The following is an 18,264-nucleotide window of genomic DNA, read 5'->3' on the forward strand; positions in this document are numbered from 1 at the left end:
GCCCCGGCGTGGACGGGACCACGGGCACCCTGCGGCCGGAGGCGCAGCGAGGCCTCGCCCCAGTGTCGCCACCATGCGCGTGGGAGCCCCAGGGGTCCTGCCCCCCAGACGTGGGCGGGACCCCGAGGCCGCCGGGGGCACGGCGGGGAGGGCTCTGCACACGGTCTGCAGCCGGGTCTGGAAGCTTCCGCTTCACGTTGCTTCCTGGGCCTCTGTGACAGGACGGAGAGTGGCCGTCCAATGAGGCCGCCGGGCGGAGGGGCCACAGGATGCGTACGAGGACACACGACCCCCAGCTGTGGGCCTCCCCGGGTCAGCACACACACTGACCGTCCTCCCACCAGGCAACCCCCGGGACCGGCTCCGGGTCCAGGCACGGTTCCCCCCGCCGGGCTGGCCCAACAGGTGGCTAGACGTCAGACTGACGAGGCCCCCAGGCTGCAGGTGTGCGCCTGGAGACCGGGCTGCCCCGGGGCGCAGGCACCGAGCAGGCCCCCACCCACCGCTGGCGCAGGGAGACCGGGCGGCCTGACCCCACCACGGCCGGCATGACAAGGCTGTCGCCTGGCCCTGGGGCGGCGCTGGGGCTGGGGCCGCAGCCAGCAGGAGGGCCACCCACGTCCCCGTGGCCATGAGTCTGCACGTTTCCCCGTCACGTGCCTCTGCAGTCGTGTGCTCGTACCGATACCTCGTCGTCAGCCTCCCGGGACGTGGGGGGCCCACAGACCTTTACCCCTCGGTGGGCCCTCGCTGGTGCCACGCAGTGGGAGGAAGGAGTCCCGGGGACCAGACCCCCAGTGGGTGGCCTTGGGTCCACGCCAAGCCTTCCTAGTCCCATGTGGCCATGCGCACCAAGGCCTCTGCCCCCCCGCGGCCTCTGCTGGCCAGCTCCAGCCTGGCCCTCCCCCGGGGCGGGACTGCCCTCAGCCCCGGCCACCAGAGCTCCTCTCCCAGACCCTCTTCAGTCACAGCTGGGATTTCCTCACAGGCAGGTGGCGGGTCCCGAACAGGACCCTGGGGCCTTCCCAGCTCCGCAGAGTCGCACGCACACTCCAGATGTGCGTCTGGGCTCCAGGGTGAAGGACTCGATGCCTGGAGGCCCCCACACCCTGAGCTCCCTGACACAGACTCACAGCTACCCTCACCTCACCCCTCAAGAAAGCACGGACCACGGGAAACGGAACGTTTCCACGTCAACGTGACGCGCCCGCCTTGGATTTGACGCTGTCGCATGTTCAGTGAGTCACAGCTGTCGCCCTTCAACCCAAGACCCGGGAGCCGCTCCCCGACAGGGCGACACCCCACCCCGGTCTCCACAAGCGCGGGGACGGCGGCCCCCGAGGACACAGGCCACCAACGTCGGGTCGGCATGGCCAGAGGCAGCTGAGCACATGGGCAGGCCCCTCCCACGGCCGGCGCTCGGCAGAGATGGGGGTGCCCCGGACCCCAAAGGGCCTGCGACCCAATTCTAACTTGTCCCCTCCTCATGCTCCACAAGTTCCCAGAGTCACTGCAAGCTTATTCCAAAGCAGGGGCGACAGCCCCCCAAACCAAGGCCACGAGGCCCTGACAGGCAGCGCCTGCCCCGGCCAGCATGGCCGCCACTAGCCGCTGTGTCCCTGCTCACCCGCTGCTCAGCCAGGGGGCCCAGGCCTCAGCCCCACACGTGACGCGCCGGCACTGCACAGGGGTTCCAAGTGTCCTCGCAGCCCTGGGAGGTGAAGCAGACCCCGCGGGTGCCCAGGAGTGTCACCCCGTGCTCCCCACGCCCACGGCCAACGCGCTCTGCTGTGCTGACGCCTGCAGAGGTTCCCACGCCGGGGCGCGGCCGCAGGGCGTGGGGGCTGCAAGGTCAGCCCGGATCAGGGCTCGGAGACCCCTACGCCCAGTGCGGGTCGAGTGTGGCCCTTAGCCCCCTCGCCCCTGGGGACCGCGTGCAGGGCACCCCCCGCGCTCCCCTGTGGGGCTGGGGGGCACCAGGCAGGTGACCGAGCCCGTGCCTGCCCCGCGCCCTGCTCCTCTGCCGACCTGCGCTGCTGCGGCTACGGCACGCGGCCCCGGCGCGCGGCGGGCTGCACTGCGGCGTGTGACTGCACAGGGGCAGCCCAGCTCCTTCGGCAGCCCTGGTCGGGGGTCCGTGCTGGGGCCTCGGGGGCCAGGGCCTGAGGACACTGACGGCCGCTGTTCGCGTTCGGCCGGCCTGAGGCTGCCAGGTACCTAGGGCCCACCCGCCCTCGGCCCGACCCGGGGCTGAGTGCAAAGGAAGGGTTCGGCCGTCCGCCTCCCCAGTCACGACACCTGGTCGCCACACAGGCCGGGGCGCCACACCTGCCCTGGGGCCGCACCTCCTGGCGCTGCGCCTTTGGACTCCGCCTGCCGCGGGGCTTCGGCCCCGACTGGCCCTGCCATCTGACACGTGCGGGCTCCCTGCCCCCCGCCTGGCGCCGCCTCCTCCGGGCCCCCCGCCCACTGTGGGAGGCCGCGTGTGCTGGTTTACAGCCGGAGGCCCCAGTGCGGTCGGCGCGTCCGCTCCGCCAGGCCGGGGTTTCCGCGGGCGACGCCCCAGCACCCGGTGGGCGCCCGGCGCGCAGCCAGCCCACGGCCGAGAGTGGACGCCGGCGAAGTCCCGCCACGCACGCCTGCCCGCCGGCGCCCGGGCTGCGCTGACGCCCCACAGGGCCGGCGGCTCCGTGCACCCCTGCGCCTGTAACTCGGGTGGCGGCAGGGCCTGCACCCCCCACGCTGCTGGGCGACGCTGGCGGCGGGGGGCTGGGGGGCACCAGGCAGGTGACGAGTGTCCGGCACAGGACTCCAGGACAGCAGAGACGGTGGGGCCCTCAGGGGTGACGCGAGCACCAGGCTACGGCGAGACACCCCCCGGGAGCCGCGGGCAGGGGACAGGCCGCTGGCACTACCTTCGTCACGTTCCAGCAGGTCTAAAATTGACCTAAAACCATTCATTTTAAAGAACGTGAGGCAAAGGAAGGGACAACAGGCCCCGGGGCTGCGCCGGGCGGGCAGTGACCTTGCAGGCAGCTCCTGCCAGCGCCCAGGCGCCACACGGCCAACCTCTGGGCCGTCCTGCTCGGGGGCCGAGCCTCTCCACTGCACTCACTGTCGGGGGGGCCAGAAGTCGCACTCCAGGGTCGCAGGAGCCACAGAGCCCCAGACCAGTCACAAAAGGTCTCCGGCACCAGCGCCATCAGGAGGAACCCACCTTGGGCCATCCCCGGCCACATGCACCCTGAGGAAGGCGTGAGGTGGCCCCCGGCTCATGCCCCCCTGCAGTTCCGATGAGAGTCTCAAAGTCAGGACGTACCCCAGACTGCTCCCTCTGCAGCCTCGGGGGCCCGACCGCCCGCCTGCTCGGGCCCTGGCCTCGGAAACCTAAAGTGGAAACCTCGCCTGCACCCGGGAAATGCTGTGGGGTGCGCATGCGCCTGGCCCTGGCCCCAGCCCCGCACGGACGTGGCGCAGCGGCTGCAGGAGGCGCCGGGGGCACCTTCTCCATGGCCTGGCCTCACAGGTCAGACTCAGAAAGACCTCACAGCTGACGGCCAGCCGGCCTGAGACACAGCTCTGCAGACAGGTGGCCTGACGAGTCACCATGGACACCGAGCCCACCTCACGACAGGCCACAGTCCTCACCTGGGGGGTCCAGGAATGGCTCCCTTTCAGGCCGCAGTGCTGCACCCCCCCCCCCAAAAAAAAAAACCCACTGGGATCTCTTCCGACCCATCCCAGGTTCTAACCCACCAGGTCGTCGCCCTCCTCCACCCTGGCTCCGGGGCGGACAGGGAACACGGGCGGCCCCCTCCCTGGCACGGGCAGGAGCAGCACCACCAACAGCCACCGGGGGCGTCCGGCGTGACCAAAGCCCCCGAGTTCTCCGAGACTGTGGGGAGACGGCGTTTCCTCTCGGGACACCCCCTTGCCGACCCCAGGCTGAGCTTCCGAAGGAGGCGGCCCCTGCTACGGGGTGGGAGGGCTGTCCTGGGGGGCGGAGAGAAGTGCGGCGTGGTCGCCCCCGCCTGTGCAGACGGCGGTGCCAGGGCCACCCGGGGCTCTGAGCCTGGCATCCCACGGAGTGAGGGGAACTGCCTGTCTTCGAGAAGAATTGTCACCAAAAAACCTCTGACCCGGCCCTCCCAGCCCCGGAGCCACAGGTGCCACCAGGACCTACCAGCAGGAGCTGCCCGGAAGGCAGCTAGCTCGGCAGCAGCGTGGACTGCTGGCCCAAAGTGTCATAGTACTGAAAAGCCAAGCCGCCGGCCACTCAGACAGGGAACTCTAAGCGCGGGAACAAACCGTGAGCAGAGAAAAGCCCCATCAAGGACCCAATATGCTGCTGGTGGCCTGCTGGCCCCAACAACGCCCCCAGACAAGCGTTGGCGGCCATTGGCCTGGTAGGAAGCTAAGGCCGGATCTACCCCCAAACGCCAAAGGCCCCTCACCGGCCCAGAGAGCTTATCCTGGTCGCCCCGGGAAACACGTGAAGCCCATCCACAATAGGACCCAGACACAGCAGAGGGGCTGTGCTGCCCCGGGCGGCTCCCACCCACTGCGGAGCCCAAACGCCCACCTGCTGGGGGCTGGCTTTCTGCTGAGTACATTTTTATACAAACGAAGTTGCTACTTTGAAGAGGAGAATGGGGGAGGGGGTTTCTGGAGAAACGGGGGACAGGTCGTGGATATACAGGGCCACCCAGCCCTGGATCCCCCCATTTGCAACCTGACCCTCTAGTTCACCTCCACAACTGCTCAACCAGCATGCACCTGGGGGGAAATCAATCCTGTGCACCTGCCGTGGCCAGGCTCCCCTCTCCCCAACCCAAAGGGAGACGTGTCCTAATGGAGGTGTCACTGGGACGGGGCCTGGCTCCTGGCCAGGTTCCGGCTGCTCCTCAAGCCTGCAGCCTAAGGCCCATCCTCCCAGGCACCCCAGAGGCAATCCTGGCCTCAGCCGGCAGGCAGGGTCAGGGCTGGGTGCCAGCCAGAGAAAGCTCCAGCCTCCACCCAGGGCTCAGGTGTGGCCGCAGCTCCTCCCTCCCACAGGCCCAGCACTGACTCTGCAGGCTCCAAGGGCACAGGGAGGGGGGCTGGGAAACGGAGGTGAGGGCAGGCCCCTCCATGGGGCGGGGAGGCCAGCAGACCACACAGCCCCTCCCTGCTGCACCCCAAATGGCCCTTCCCTCGAGGAGGGCCCAGCCCTCGCTGGCTGAAAGTTGACAAGGACTGCAAAACGTGCAAGATGGCCACCGGCAGTCAGGCAGGACACGAAAGCAGGCATGGAGCCACCACCAGACCACCTCCCGCCCGAGTGGCGTCCCCAACCCAGCCTGCTCCCCGCACAGGCCCAGGTTCGGGACCCCCCAGTGCTGCCTAGAGCACCCTGAAAGGCCCTTGTTTCTGACATCTCGCCAACACAAGGGGGTGAAAAGTGCCTTTGTGACAAACAGAATTGGGTCCGAGGCCTTTGAATTATTAAGGTGGAAACAGACTGGCTCAGTCCAGAGACTGCAGCTCGCTGGTTCCCACGACAGGGCTGTGCAGGCCTCCCGCCCTACCACCCACACGGACAGCCCAAGGCCACCAGGGCAGGGCCGCCCTCCCAACCAGCTGGGCATTACGATTCTGCACATTTTTAGAAACGGAAAGAGGACCCCAACAGCAGTACGGCGCTGGCTATAACACTAAGCACTCCTGAGACCGCTGGACTGACGACATGGGAGGGCACGGCTCCCACTCCTCAGGGAAAACACTCCCGGCCGAGGGCCATGGCCTCCCAGCAGCCCAGCACCCAGGCAACCTGCTGGGGAGCACAGGCCTTGGCCACCCACTGCACCCCAAAGGAGACAGGCCAGGAAGGCCTGGCCAGAGCCCCAGGGGCAGGGACAAAGTCCCCACTGGGCCAAAACACAATTAATGCCTTCAGGACACGGAAGGTCTTTTCCTTTCTTTCAAAGCACGTTGTTTGCAGTTAATATTGTGTGCCAGTCAAGGATGTGACATTCCCTAGCCGGCTTAAACCTTGGGGGAGTGTTTACAACAGGAAGTGACTTCGAAGAAGCAAAAAAGTCAACCTCATTGAGACAAGGCTTGTGAACCCTGCAGGACGAAAGGGGCTCAGGCCCCAGGCCTGAGGCCCTCCAGCCAGACACCCAGCCTCTGGGATCTGGGCTCTGGGGGCCAGGAACCGGGGGTCTCGGGGTATGAGGCCCTGGGGTCCACAGTCTGGGCACTGTGGGTCTGGGGGGACCACGATCATGGGATCCGACTGGGAGTCACGCGGCCAGGATGCGACAGACCGGTGGACCGAGGGTCTGCAGGGTTGGGGTCCGGCGCCCCTTTGTGTCACCTGCGCGGGCGGCGGGCGTGACGGCAGCGCCGGCGCACGCGCACTCGCTCGCAGCAGCCCGCGCACGCGCTCGGCGCTCCCCGGCCCCGCCCCGCCCCGGCCCCGCCCCCGGCCCGGCGGCGCGCGGACGCCACCGCGCACGCGCACTCGCACACAAAGCTGGCGGCCCCGCCCGCCGCCCCGCCCCCGCGGCCGGAAATGCGCGCGCGCGGCCTTACCGAGCGGCAGGCCCTTGTTGAGCAAGTGCGAGCTGCCCATTGAAAGGCGCGGGCGGCCGCGGGCCCCGACGAGTCCGGCGCGCTCCGCCGCGAGCCCGGCACCTGGGGCGGCCTGGGCGCCGTCCGCTGCTCCGCCCGCTCGCCTGCGCCCGGGCGCCGCCGTGCCGAGCCGCGCCGCGCCGCGCCAGCAGCCGCTCCACCGGCGGGCGGGGACAGGCGCGCGCGCGCGCGGGCGGGGCTTCCGGCCCAGCGGCCTTCTGTTTCCCGGCGCGGGCGCCGCGCAGCACCACGCGGGCGGCTGCAGGCTGCGCCCGCCCGCCCCGCCCGCCCCGCCCGCGGCCAGACGGCCGGTTCCCGCACCTGCCCCACACCGGCGTCTGCCAGGCCCCCACCTCGGTGCTCTCTGCCGCCAGCGGCGCCTGCTCGCATCCTCATCTGCCCAGCACATGCACCTGCCCCGCGCCAAACTGCCGGGCCTGGGGCTCCATGCTTCCCGCTGCGCCGCACCCCTACAGGCACTGGCGTACGCGCCTGCCCCGCACCTGCAGACCTACCTCCTCCACACATGCGCTTGCACTTGGGGGGCTGCGCTGCCCAGGCAAGGCGACCTGGATGGGAGGCCCCTGGACAAGCTTTCCAAGGCCACTGCAAGCTCAGCGCTAGGAACCAGCACCAAACGAGAAACTAGAGCACACGGGCTTCTCGGCCTAGGCTGGGGGTCCCTGAGAGGTAGCCAGGTGTGGCAGAGTCCATGCCCCGTCTGTCTGGCCACCACCCCCAGCCCAAGAGAGTGGCCTGTGCTTAATTCCAGAAGTTCAGAGGAGACTCCGCTTTTGCAGGAGCTAGTGGGCCACAGCAGCAGCCCAGGCGATCCGTTCATGGGCAAGAACCACAGCCCAGCCGCGGGAGCGCCTGGGAGTCGGTGGAAGTGGGGAACGCTGGACTGCTGGTGCCGTTCCGTGGGCCCCACGGGCCACCTGAAGTCACTCCTGCTGTCGTTGTAATTCATACCTCAGTGAGAAAGTACGACGGATTCAAGAAAGGATGCCGGGGAACTGGGTATCTATTTGCAGAACAAATGCTATTCAACCCTGGGTACTGGCCTATGAAAATGCCTCCCGAATTGGATTGATGAGAACACGTGGGGGGCAGAAGTGAGAGTGCGCAGACCTTTGCGAGAACTTTCCCTGACAGATGCAAAAGGAGCCAGAAGGGAAAGTTCCGGAAACCAGACCAGGACGGATGTCTCACCCCACCGCACCCCGTTTCACTCCCTGCACGTTGTCCTGGACCAGACCTCCCCCTCCCCACCACACGGCCTGGACCAGCTCCTGCCCCAGCACCTCAAGTGCTGAGAGCCAGGGACCCCTGATATTTGCTCTTGCCACCTCACAGCCGCCTGGAGCAGGGTGACCCCAATCATTTCATCCCTGTGAGTGGCCCTGGAACATAGATCAGATTCTGTCATCCCCGGCTCAAAACCCTTCGAAGCTTCCCACGACCATCACACTCCAGAGGAGAGCCGAGCTTCCTGTCACAGAGAGCCCTCGGCCCGGGCCCCCCCCCACTCTCCTTCCACCCCAGCCATGTGGCCCTGCTTCCTGCCTGTCATCACAAGGCCATGGCCCCTGCCATTTCTGCTGCCTCCCCTGCTCTTCCCGTGGCCACCTTCTCCTTTCCTCGTGCCCAGAGCGGGAGTGTCCTTCCCATCGGGGCTGTGCAGCCAGCTCCGAGGACGGGGGGATCTGCTTGCCCAGCGCTGTGCATTTGAGATGGGGACGGAGGAAGAGTCGCCATGCAGCACTGAGCACACCTGTCCGTGTGCGCTCCTTGGTCCTCAGCGCTGGCCACAAGCACCAAGGCCACAGGCACTGCCTCTGGGAGGGGGCCCCGGGGGTCAGTTGGACACCCTGATGCCTTCCACTTCTCAACATCGTCGTGTGGCCCTGGAGGCCCTCAGCTCCCTTCAGAGAAACGGCTAGCAGATGGCAGGACAGGCAGAGAGAAGGGGGGGGCGCTGCCCCTGCCCTGGCTGTCCCCGCCGCGGCCTGAGGGCGGACCCAGCACCTAGGACCACCGCCCACCCTGCCTGGCCCTGCGGAGCCCTCGCCTACGGGAAGAATTCCTCGAGTGCGTGCCCAAGCACGTCCTGGTGCCTGAGCTCTGGCCTCCGTGGCAGCGAGGCCTGACTCGGCGACCGCGGAGACGCGCTGGGCCCCCAGCCCCGCTTTCCTCAAGGAATGTGAGAGCTTCCTAACGCCCGAAGTTAGTGTTGTTCTTTCCCTTCGAGAGTGACTACAGGTCCTCGTCCCACGGTCACCTGGGTCCTCTGCACAGTCTGCCGAGTGGCGGTCAGTCTGAGCTCGGGCAGCGCTGCGGGTGCTCAGCTCGGTTCACTGGCGGTTCTTGAGGGGACTCCGAGCGTCCGCAGAACACCTGGCCTCTGCCGAGGGCATGGACGTGGCCTTTGGGTCGGCTTCTGGCAGAATTAAAGTGGCGCTGACGATTCTCAGACATCAGGGCATGCTTGTGGCTTCCCGCTATTGCCGAGGCCTGGGCCGTCCCACTGTGGGCTGGCTCGGGCTGCACAGAGAATGGATCCTGGGGGTCCTACAAGCAGTGGGGCTGATGGGCAGTGGGCCCCGTGGGTGGCCGAGGGGCCAGGCAGGCTCGCCCACCCGCCCGCCTCCCTCGCCTCCCTTGCCGCCTGGGTGAGCTGACAGGCAGCCCCGCCCGTGTGCGGCGCCTCTGCTCCCTGGCCCTTCGTGCCAGGCCTGCCGGTGGCTGCAGACAGAGGCGCTCAGGGCCCGTCTGTCCCTGGAGCTGCCAGAGAGCCACCCAGGTCGCGAAGCCGGGGCCAGGGCACGGAGCAGAGCCAGCCTCGGCCCCCCTTGGGACAACAAGGTAGGAGGGACCACGTCTGCAAAGGAGCACTAGCTCTGTGTGCGTGACTTGGAATTCACTTAAATGTTTGTGTCTCCTGTGCCGGCCACATGCGGGAGGACAAGGTGCTGGGCAGGAAGGACGCCACGCCCACTGCCCTCGCCAGCACGAGGGTGCCAGGTCCTGGCGCTGACATGCGGCAGCCGGTCTTACTCAGCGTGTCCTGGCGGGCAGCACCCAGCATTGCGTCCCACTCCACGAGTACACGGCTCGAATGCCTGGAGGTCACGACGACACAGGGAGGGCACTGGGCTGCCAGCCAGGCCGCACGGGGAGAAACGAGATCGCCAACAGGTGCATCCGAAGCAGAAGCCGTTACCCGAAGGCGGGGGGCGTCGCCGCTCACGCAGCCGCCGTGGGACACCTCTGCTCTGAAAACGCGGGTCGCGTGAGGGAGGAAAGGGCAGCAGGCGTCTCACGTCCCACGGGAGAAGCGAGAAAGGGGCCACCAAGGACACCGAGGAACGAGGAGGGAGAACACGAGGTCCCGGAAGCGACTGTGCATCAAGTCAGGAGAAGAAGCGGGCGTTAGATTCGCAGAACCGAGAGCCGCGGGGCTGGCCACGGGCACTCACCCTGTGCGGCCCCAGCCGGAGCTGCGCTTGCTGCTCATTCCGATGGTGACGATGGGCAGACGGCGGTGCCAGGATGTCACCTGGATGAGTCACAGGACGTTGTCACTCAGCCCAGTGCCTGCCCCCCCCCCCGCCAGACTCGAGGCCCTTGGAGGCTTCGACCCCCCACCGCACCCCCCGGGGCAAGAGTTTGGGGCCAGCTCTCTGGAGACACAACTTGGCAAATCCCTGGGTGGGCAGCACCTGTGGGGCGGAGGTCAGGGTGCAGCTAATCCCTGGGAAGGGTGAGGACAGACCACCAACGGTGACGGTCGACTGCCTCCTCCCCCAGGACAAGTGCAAACAGCTGGGCAGAGGTGCACGGCGCGGCAGAGCCCCGGCCATGCGGCCTGGGCCGGGAGGCCCTAACGCGCCGGCGCGCACCCCAAGGACCCCCGCAGGCCCCACAGCAAGGAAGGTCAGCTCCCTGGGCCACTGGGCCGCTGCCTCCAGAGGCCCAGGCCCAGAGCCGGCTGGGGTCTCAGGGCCCAGGAGTCACAGAGAATGGTTGAGTTCACAAAATCTTCAAATACAGAGCCCGCGCCGAAGAGCCACGCAGTGTGGCTGCAGCACAGGCCGGAGGGTCCCCCGAGCTGGCAGGTTAGGAACAGCGAACCGCAGGGCGGGACGCAGTCGGGACAGGCGGCGGGGAGGACACTCGGGGCCGCCCACGGCAGGAGAGACGCTCAGGCCCCTGAGCCAGCGAGGGCCCCCCGCGGCGGCTGGGGGAGGCACGAAGGACCTGCCCTGGGCCTCAAAGGGAGCCCGGCCGCCACGCTGTGACCGTGGCCTCCGGCCCTGAGCTGAGGAACTGGATTTCCGTGTTCGAAGCCGGCGTGCCGTGGCGGCCGCGGGAGGCCGGTGTGGACGGCGGCGGCGCGCCGGCTTTCCTGAGTCCTTTCTCCGTTCGGAGGAACTTCCGAAAGAAATCTCTGTGCCGGTGGAAAACGCACGTCTGAGTTTCCTGGCGCTTCTCGCGTCACCATTTCTGTCCTCGGGGCAGAACGGTGGCGGGCCGAAGCCAGCCCTGGTGACGCCGCGCACGCCGCGGTCCTGTTTCCTCCACACCCGTCCAGCTCCCTCCGGCACTCTCGCCCCGCAGGCTGCGGGGCTCAGCGGCCGCCCGGGTGCCGACTCTTCGCGCGTGTGCGGGCACCTGCCGAGCGGCAGCGGGAGCGAGGAGACTGGCTGGGAGGCGGGAGCGGGGCTCCGGGCAGGTGGGGACTGTGACAGGGAAGGTGGCAGGGGCTCCCGGGGACGGGGTGACGCTGAGACCGTGGGTGCTTCTCCGTGAGTGCTGGGCGGGTGCCCTGGGATGGTGGCCCCCACCCCGCGTGTGCTTGCAGGTCGAACCGGGATGGCAGCGGTGCCGAGGCCATGACTGGCTGTCCCCGTTGGGGGGCGCATTGGCGGGAGGGGCAGTGCCACCACTGAGGGCTGTGGGGAGGACGCACAGGGCGGGGGACTTGGGGGTTTAACGGCGGCTCCTCCGTGCTTGGTTGCAAGGGTAAATGGGGACTGGAGGCACTTTCCCGTGGGGAGACAGAGGGTGTGGGTCACAGGGAGGCCACCGCACGGAGGCTCGGTGGACAGTGGGGATGAGGGCCACGCCTCTCCCCAGCAGCCAGTGAGCAGCAGCAGTGGAGAGAAGGTGGTGACCGTCCCCAAGGCCCCGAGTGAGGGCCGAGCAGGACTGACATGCGTGATGGGCAGGGTAGGGGTGGGAAGGGCGACCTGCACGCGGTCCCAAGGTCAGCGTTCTGCCGGCCACACACAGAGGGCCTGTGGCTCCTGGGCGCTCACCCCCACGCCGCCGGTGCCCGGTGCTGCCCGGCGACCCCCAGGCTCTCTCCCAGGGCCCACCCCTCTGGCAGTCCCCAGGGACCACCCGCTGCCCAGCTGGGGCCCCTGGCCTGCATCTCCTTAGGCCACAGTCTGTCCCCAGGAGCTAGGACACTTAATCCTTGCTCTGCCACCGTCCCCACTGGCCACCAGTCACCCCTGCCCTGCTCGAGCCCTCAGCAGCCACGCGAACGGCCTAGCTGGTGCAGGGTCCAGCCCCACGGGCCCTCCAGCCTGTGTCCTCTTGGGGAGGGGGTGGGCATCCCCGCCGGCAGACAGCAAGGCGGGCGCAGTCACTGTGCTGCTCCCCACCCCCGCTGGACGCCGGTCAGGCTGGCGGACTCCGCTGCAGCCTCTGTCGCCAGCCACCGCCAAGGGCAGAAAGTGGAAGAACGTCTTCCCGCTGGCGCGGGCCCGGGCAGGGGCAACGTGGGCGCCTGTGTGTCCGCCTCGGGGCCATGAGGGCCAGAAGGCGGCCTGCGGCCGGCAGGGACAGAGCGTGCCAGGACCCTGCATGGGCTGTCCCCACAGCCGCGGGCCCACTCAGGCACGTGGCGGCCACCTGCCTGGAACCACGCACTGAGAGGGGGGCTGGGCGGGAAACCCAGCTGGGGCCTGCCGACTGCCCGGCGCCCTTGCTCGACGCTGCCCGCGCCGAGAGGCGGCAACGCTAAGGCCCGCGAGGCCATGGCCCGGCCAGTGCGAGCACCTCCTGTGCCCTGGGGCCGTGCTCAGGCCAGCGGCACGGAGCGCACAGACAGGGCCGCCTGCCTTCCGCTGTCATGGGCAAGGAAGGCGGGGACCAGACGGCCCCGCAGACGCCTGTGTGATGGCGACCGTGGTGGATGGTGAAGAAGTGGGGGCTCCGAGCTAGTGGGGCCGCGAGGACACCGTGGGGGAAACGTCTGGGAGCGAGGCGATGGGCAGGGCCCGCCCCGTGGCCAGCGCCCCAGGGGCAGAGGCGGGCAGCTCTGGGGGCCGGAAAGGTCACCGGAGCTCAAAGGGGGGCTGCGGAAGCTGCCGGCGGGCAGGTGGGGAGGCCCTGGAGCCGCAGCGCAGGGGGCAGCCCTGAGCCGGCGCGTCTCCACGGCACGAAGCACCAGCAGAGCTGAGGCGGGGGGCGAGTGGGGGGCCTTCTCCCCTCTCCCGACACACGTCCGTCTCTGTGCAAGACGGGCCCTGGCGCCTCTGGCCACTGTCACCCTCCCTTGGCTTCTGGCCTCATGGCGCCACCGGAGGGGGCCCAGCCGTCCCAGGTGCCTCCAGATCTGCTGCCTCGCCCCTCAACGCCCCTCGGAGGTCTCATGAGCCCTCTGCTGAACACCTGTCCCAGGAGTGGCTGTGCGGGCTGGGGGTGGCCGGGAGGCGGCCTTCTCAGGCGGCGCTGAGGAGGACCGAGGGCCGGTGCGCATGGCTGCGGCCACCTCTCCGGCTCGGCCGCTGGTCTGCAGGCCGGTCTCCGCCCTGCGGGGCTGGGGGGACCCGGCCCCCTGGGCCAGGCCTAGACTTGTCCTCCCACCGGCTTCACAGCAGTGATCACGGGCATGTGCTGAGCCCTCCGGGTCCTCGGGGTCCCCCGTTTTCCCGGTGCTTTCCTCGAGCGATGTTATCTGTCCGGGGGAGGCCGTGCCATTGGCTGCTCCTCACGCAGTCACTCATCACGAGTGCTCAGCGCCGACCCGGGAGGGTCCAGAGGGACGACAGTGCCCGCATCTCTTCAGGACGAACACCAGTGCTGGCAGTCAGCGAGCGCGGGCGGCCCGAGACACTTAGATTATTCTGGGGGTGGCAGGGACCGGCCAGGGAGCCTCCAGCTCCCTGGACCAGACTTTCTGGCCCGAGGCGGCTTCAGCGCAGGTGGCCACCCTATCAGCCGCGCTCCCGGGTCCAGAAGCCCCCGCCTTGGTTGGCTCGTCCTGTCGCGGGGGCAGGCCCTACGGCCGCTCCCTTGCGGCCTCTTTACCCCTTTCTGCAGCTCCTAAGGCCACATATTTACCCCACCAGGTCACAGGCAGAGAGGTGCTGGAGTCCTACCATCTGCCTTTCCTTACTTAAGAGATAAAACGGTCCCCTCCCGGGCCCCATTGGCTGGGACGGTCAGGCGCCCAGCCAGTCCAGGCAAGGAGGAAGGGGAGGACGGCCGAGGTCCTCCCGTCAGGGTCGGTCCCCTGGGAACGGCCTACTTTCTCTGAGCCGAGGCACGGGGCGGCTGCCATTTTATTAGGGAAGGACTAGGAAAATACCAACGACGTTTGCCGCAGGAGGCAAGGAGGCCAAGGACCCAGAGCCCGGGCGCAGAGCGGGCTGTCTCGGTGGATGCGGCAGTCATGGAAACCGGGCAGCGGCGGCGGCGCCTGCAGCCGCGGGCTGCGGCCGCCACGCATGCGCCCGGGGGCGGCGGGCGCGGTCTCGGGCGCGCGGCCCTGGGCCCGCGGGTGGCGGCCGCCCCCCTCTGCAGAGGCGCCCTCTGTGCCTGCCCCAGGCCGCCAGCGGCCGCCCGCGCCGCACGCCGTCTCCGTCGCTGCGGTCCGGCCCTCCGGGCAAAGGCCGTGGGGCAGCGGCTGCCGCGTCGGGTCCGGGCGCCCGGATCACCACGGAGCCCCGGGGAGGGGGCCTGGCGGGCGTCCGGGCGGCGGCGTCGGGAGGGCCCGGGCGAGAGGCGCCTGGTGACTGGCCGGGGCGCGAGGTGACGTCGCGAGCCGTTGCGACGCTGACGCGGCTACAAACGCCTGCGCAGCGGCGCGCGCGGCGATGCGGCTGCGGGGGTCGCGCTCGTCGTGCGCCCGCCGCGCCCCGCGCCCCGTGCGCGCCCGCCCTCGCGCCCCCCCGTGGTCCCCGCGGAGGGCGCTCGCACCCGCGCCGCTGGAACCGCCGCAGGGCTGGCCGCTCGCGCAGGCGCCCCGTGGGGCCGGGGCGGTGGGGGCCAGCAGTGCGAGCCACCGGACCCTCGGCCAGATGGGCGGGCCACCCCCCTCACCCCCGCCACGCAGCCGACGATGGGACCTCCGACCCAGGCGCCTCAGCCACACTCAGCAGAGGGGAGCTGGCAGCTGCACCCGTGGACCGCTGCCTGAGCCCGAATTCGAGGTCTCCCCCTTGGGCAGACTGCTCCACAGAGGGAGGCTGCTCACCAACCCTGTCCATCTCCACACACGCTCTGCACTCCCTGCCCAGTCAGGGCGACCCAAACAGCTGTCACAGCACCTGGGATGTGGTTCACCCAGGAACCTCAAAACCAAGAGAGCGCCCCCAGACTTCCTGTTCCACACTGGACAGTCGCCAACCCCTGCTCCCCAACCTCCAGGACCCCCCCCCCAGACACGCGGGTGGGGCCCCACGGTGTCCCTCCCCGTCCCCAAGTTGTGGACTACCGCTCCCTAAGTCTTCAGCCACCTGGTGGAGGAGAACCCTCACCCTAATTTTTATTCACCCACTACCGAGAAGGTTCAGGGAGTGAAGAGGGTGGCCTCACAAACCCCGGTCGCCTCCTGGCATTGGGGCCTTGGGCCTGGCCTTGTCTCTGGCTTCCAGGGGGTACCCCAGCCGCCAGAGAAAACAGTCCCAGCTGTTCTTCCCACCCCACAGTTCGGCTTCTCTGGCAGACAGATGAAAGGTGGGAAACGGGGAAGAACAGCCTGTACCCAAAAGAGGGGGCATATTGACAGACATGAAAACCGTGAGGCCACCCGAGGGCAAAATCCGCCTTCCAGAGGTAGGGGGCCAGGGGCTGGCTGGAGGGGTGGGTTGCTGCCTCTGCAGGAAGTGGGCTCCTGCTCATTGTGGGCAGTGGCCAGTGGAGGCCTGGCCTGCTTGGAGCCATTCAGAGCACAGGCCCCCTGATGAGTCACTATGCTGAGGTGTTGGTGGGACCCTTGGCAGGGAACCAACTTCAGCCCAATGTCCTGGTAGCATGTAACCTGGGGAGTCTTTTTCTCCTGGGGAGTTCTCTTGTTCAGAGGCAGCAAAAGATGCTGTGTCTTAGAGCAGGACCTGGCCTCCCTGGACACTGCATGAGACGGCCCTGGGAGCAAGGCCCGGAGGAGGCCCCACCCTGAGTGTGGAGGCATCCTCTGCCAGCTCCTGAGGACAGGTCCGGGCCCCTGAGCAGGCCCAGCGAGGAGCTGTGTCTGAGGGCCCTGCCCTGGGACGGTTCCACCCAGAGGTGAGACTCAGGGCTGCTGGAAGCTTCTGCCTCTGGGCAACGTTCCCAAAATAGGGCATGTCTTGGCTTCATCCTCCCTGTCTCCCTGGGTCCCCACCGGCTCTGTGGGGATCAGAGGAGCCAACTGTAAACTGCTTCACTTCTCAGCCTCTCCCCAAGACTAGACACACTTGCACACAAAGATGTCGCATGATGATTATTTACACGTTGAGACAGTGGTGAGCACAGTATTGTTGACAAGTGGCAGCTGCAAACATTTCCTGGTGGGGTGAGACCCACGATGCTGAAACACTAACTCTGCTGCAGGGGGAGCAAACGCCGACAACTGGCCAATAACTGTGACAAATGACGTTCCCGGTGCTTGCCGCAATGGAGGAAATGGTGCACTAAGTTAATAAAAGACACCACAAAGCACACCTTTCTATTAAAGAATAATTTTGCAGTAACCCAGACATATGGAAGCCTCCACGCATGAGATCATGTGACATGCTGAGCAAAGGTGGCATTTTGTGATAAACTGTGAAATTAGGCTTTCTGCAGCAACCAGGAAGCATGGTGCCCACGGTGTGTGTCCACAGGCTTTATGGAGCCTCTGTTTTAGCAAGAAGAGGGTGTCGGGTCAGGCGGCCAGGACGTGTGACTGCGCCCAGAGCCCTCCTCCTCCATGGGGTCTGCGTGTGCAAGGCACAGACTTCACTTATCCACTGCATGCCTAACCTCGGGATTTCTGTCATTCCTGTCACGGGGCACTGTCACACAACCAGCTAAATCCTCGTTTTGATCTCTTAAAGATGTAGCATTATGTGTTTAACGACCTTTTCTGTAGTATCTACAGAATTGGAAATATTTGAATATAGAACGTCCATGTTGGCACACTAAACCGAAGATATTCATTCATTTTTTAACCAATGCCAGATGTCGGCTGCAGACCCTGGGGCCCACCTGCTTCAGCCGAGCGCATGGTTTGGAGAAGCCCAGGTACCCTCACAAGGGAAGGGGTGTCTCTCCCACCTCCAGGGCTGCCCTGCCTTCTCTTGGGCCCCAGGCCACCCTCACACTCCACATGCCAGCCCTGCCTCTCTGCAGACTCCTCTGGAATCAACGTCTTACCATGCTCCGGTCCCTGCCTTGGCCCCACATCCTCCAGTTGCCGCCACAATTAGTCTGTTCTCCTCTGTGGCCAGACTTCGTGGAAGCTGTGCCACTTCCCATCCTCTGCTGTGGGACACGTGTCCCCGGCCGGCCTCCCGGGCCTCCGCCCGCTGCCAGAGTGTTAGCTCCCCTCCAGTGGCACAACGTATCAAATATCTTGTACACCCTACACTCGCACAACGTTGTTGTACGGCAAATATATCTCCATTACAAAACAAAGGGGGCAGGGACGGGTCTGTGAGCCTGGAAAGAGGACGAGTCTGTTCCAGGGCTCACACTGCAGGTTCCTGCTGGGGAAAGTGCATTCGGATAACTTCAGGAGCTATTTTATTTCATTGGCTACTTTGAATGCAAAGCACCTATTCCGTGAACTTCTGAAATTTGAAGACAGGACGGCCTGGGTTAGTGCAGTTTCCCAACGCTGCGTGTGCTCATTTCAGGCCCAGTTTTTCTGTTGGAAACGACAGCTTCCTAAAGCCCCGATGATCCGTGAGTAGGTGAGCCGATGCATTTCCACGGTTCACATGTTTTCTTTTCTCTGGCAAAGGGTTTAAAAAGTTCTGGAATAGCTGCCTTTTTCTAGTCTTACACCAACACTTTTGTCTTAAATGTCTCTTGTGGGGCACGTGCCACACATGGACTCCACCTTCGCCCTTCTCTCCTTCACACGCTTGCAAATCCATGTGGACGCACATGCCATGCTGTCTGCTCACCAACTGCAAGAAGGCTGTGAGTGTTTCTGATGAAGCCACACGTGTCGCCATGAGCAGGTACAGGTCCTAGGTTTATCCAGGACAGGAAGCTGCTCCTCACCCTTCTGAGGTTCTCCCACCACCGGGATTTTGCTAGGGTGCTGCAGGGCATGGGTGCTGGGTGGGAGCGGAGGACAGAGGGTCCTGGAGCCTCCCACTCCAGGGAGAGCATCTCCCCTTGTGTCGTCCTAGTTATCTTTTTCAACACTAAACATTTTTTTAG

At 66.7% G+C, this 18,264-nt stretch overlaps 1 protein-coding gene across 4 annotated transcripts in view; it reads right to left on the reverse strand.

The window, feature by feature from the left end:
- Positions 1-6,759, reverse strand: part of CTBP1 (C-terminal binding protein 1) — a 25,995-nt gene extending 19,236 nt beyond the window's left edge. For 2 of the 4 annotated variants that reach the window (XM_036227381.1, XM_036227378.1), the window contains exon 1: positions 6,577-6,758. In XM_036227381.1, the coding sequence (XP_036083274.1) occupies positions 6,577-6,616 (40 nt within the window). In that variant the 5' untranslated portion in view covers positions 6,617-6,758. Of the gene's footprint in view, positions 1-6,576 lie in introns of all 4 variants that reach the window. The other 2 variants (XM_036227379.1, XM_036227380.1) reach the window with 2 other exon arrangements.
- Positions 6,760-18,264: the final 11,505 nt, after the last annotated feature.

Source organism: Rousettus aegyptiacus, unplaced genomic scaffold (assembly GCF_014176215.1).
Source record: "Rousettus aegyptiacus isolate mRouAeg1 unplaced genomic scaffold, mRouAeg1.p scaffold_m13_p_10, whole genome shotgun sequence".
Lineage (NCBI taxonomy): Eukaryota > Metazoa > Chordata > Mammalia > Chiroptera > Pteropodidae > Rousettus > Rousettus aegyptiacus.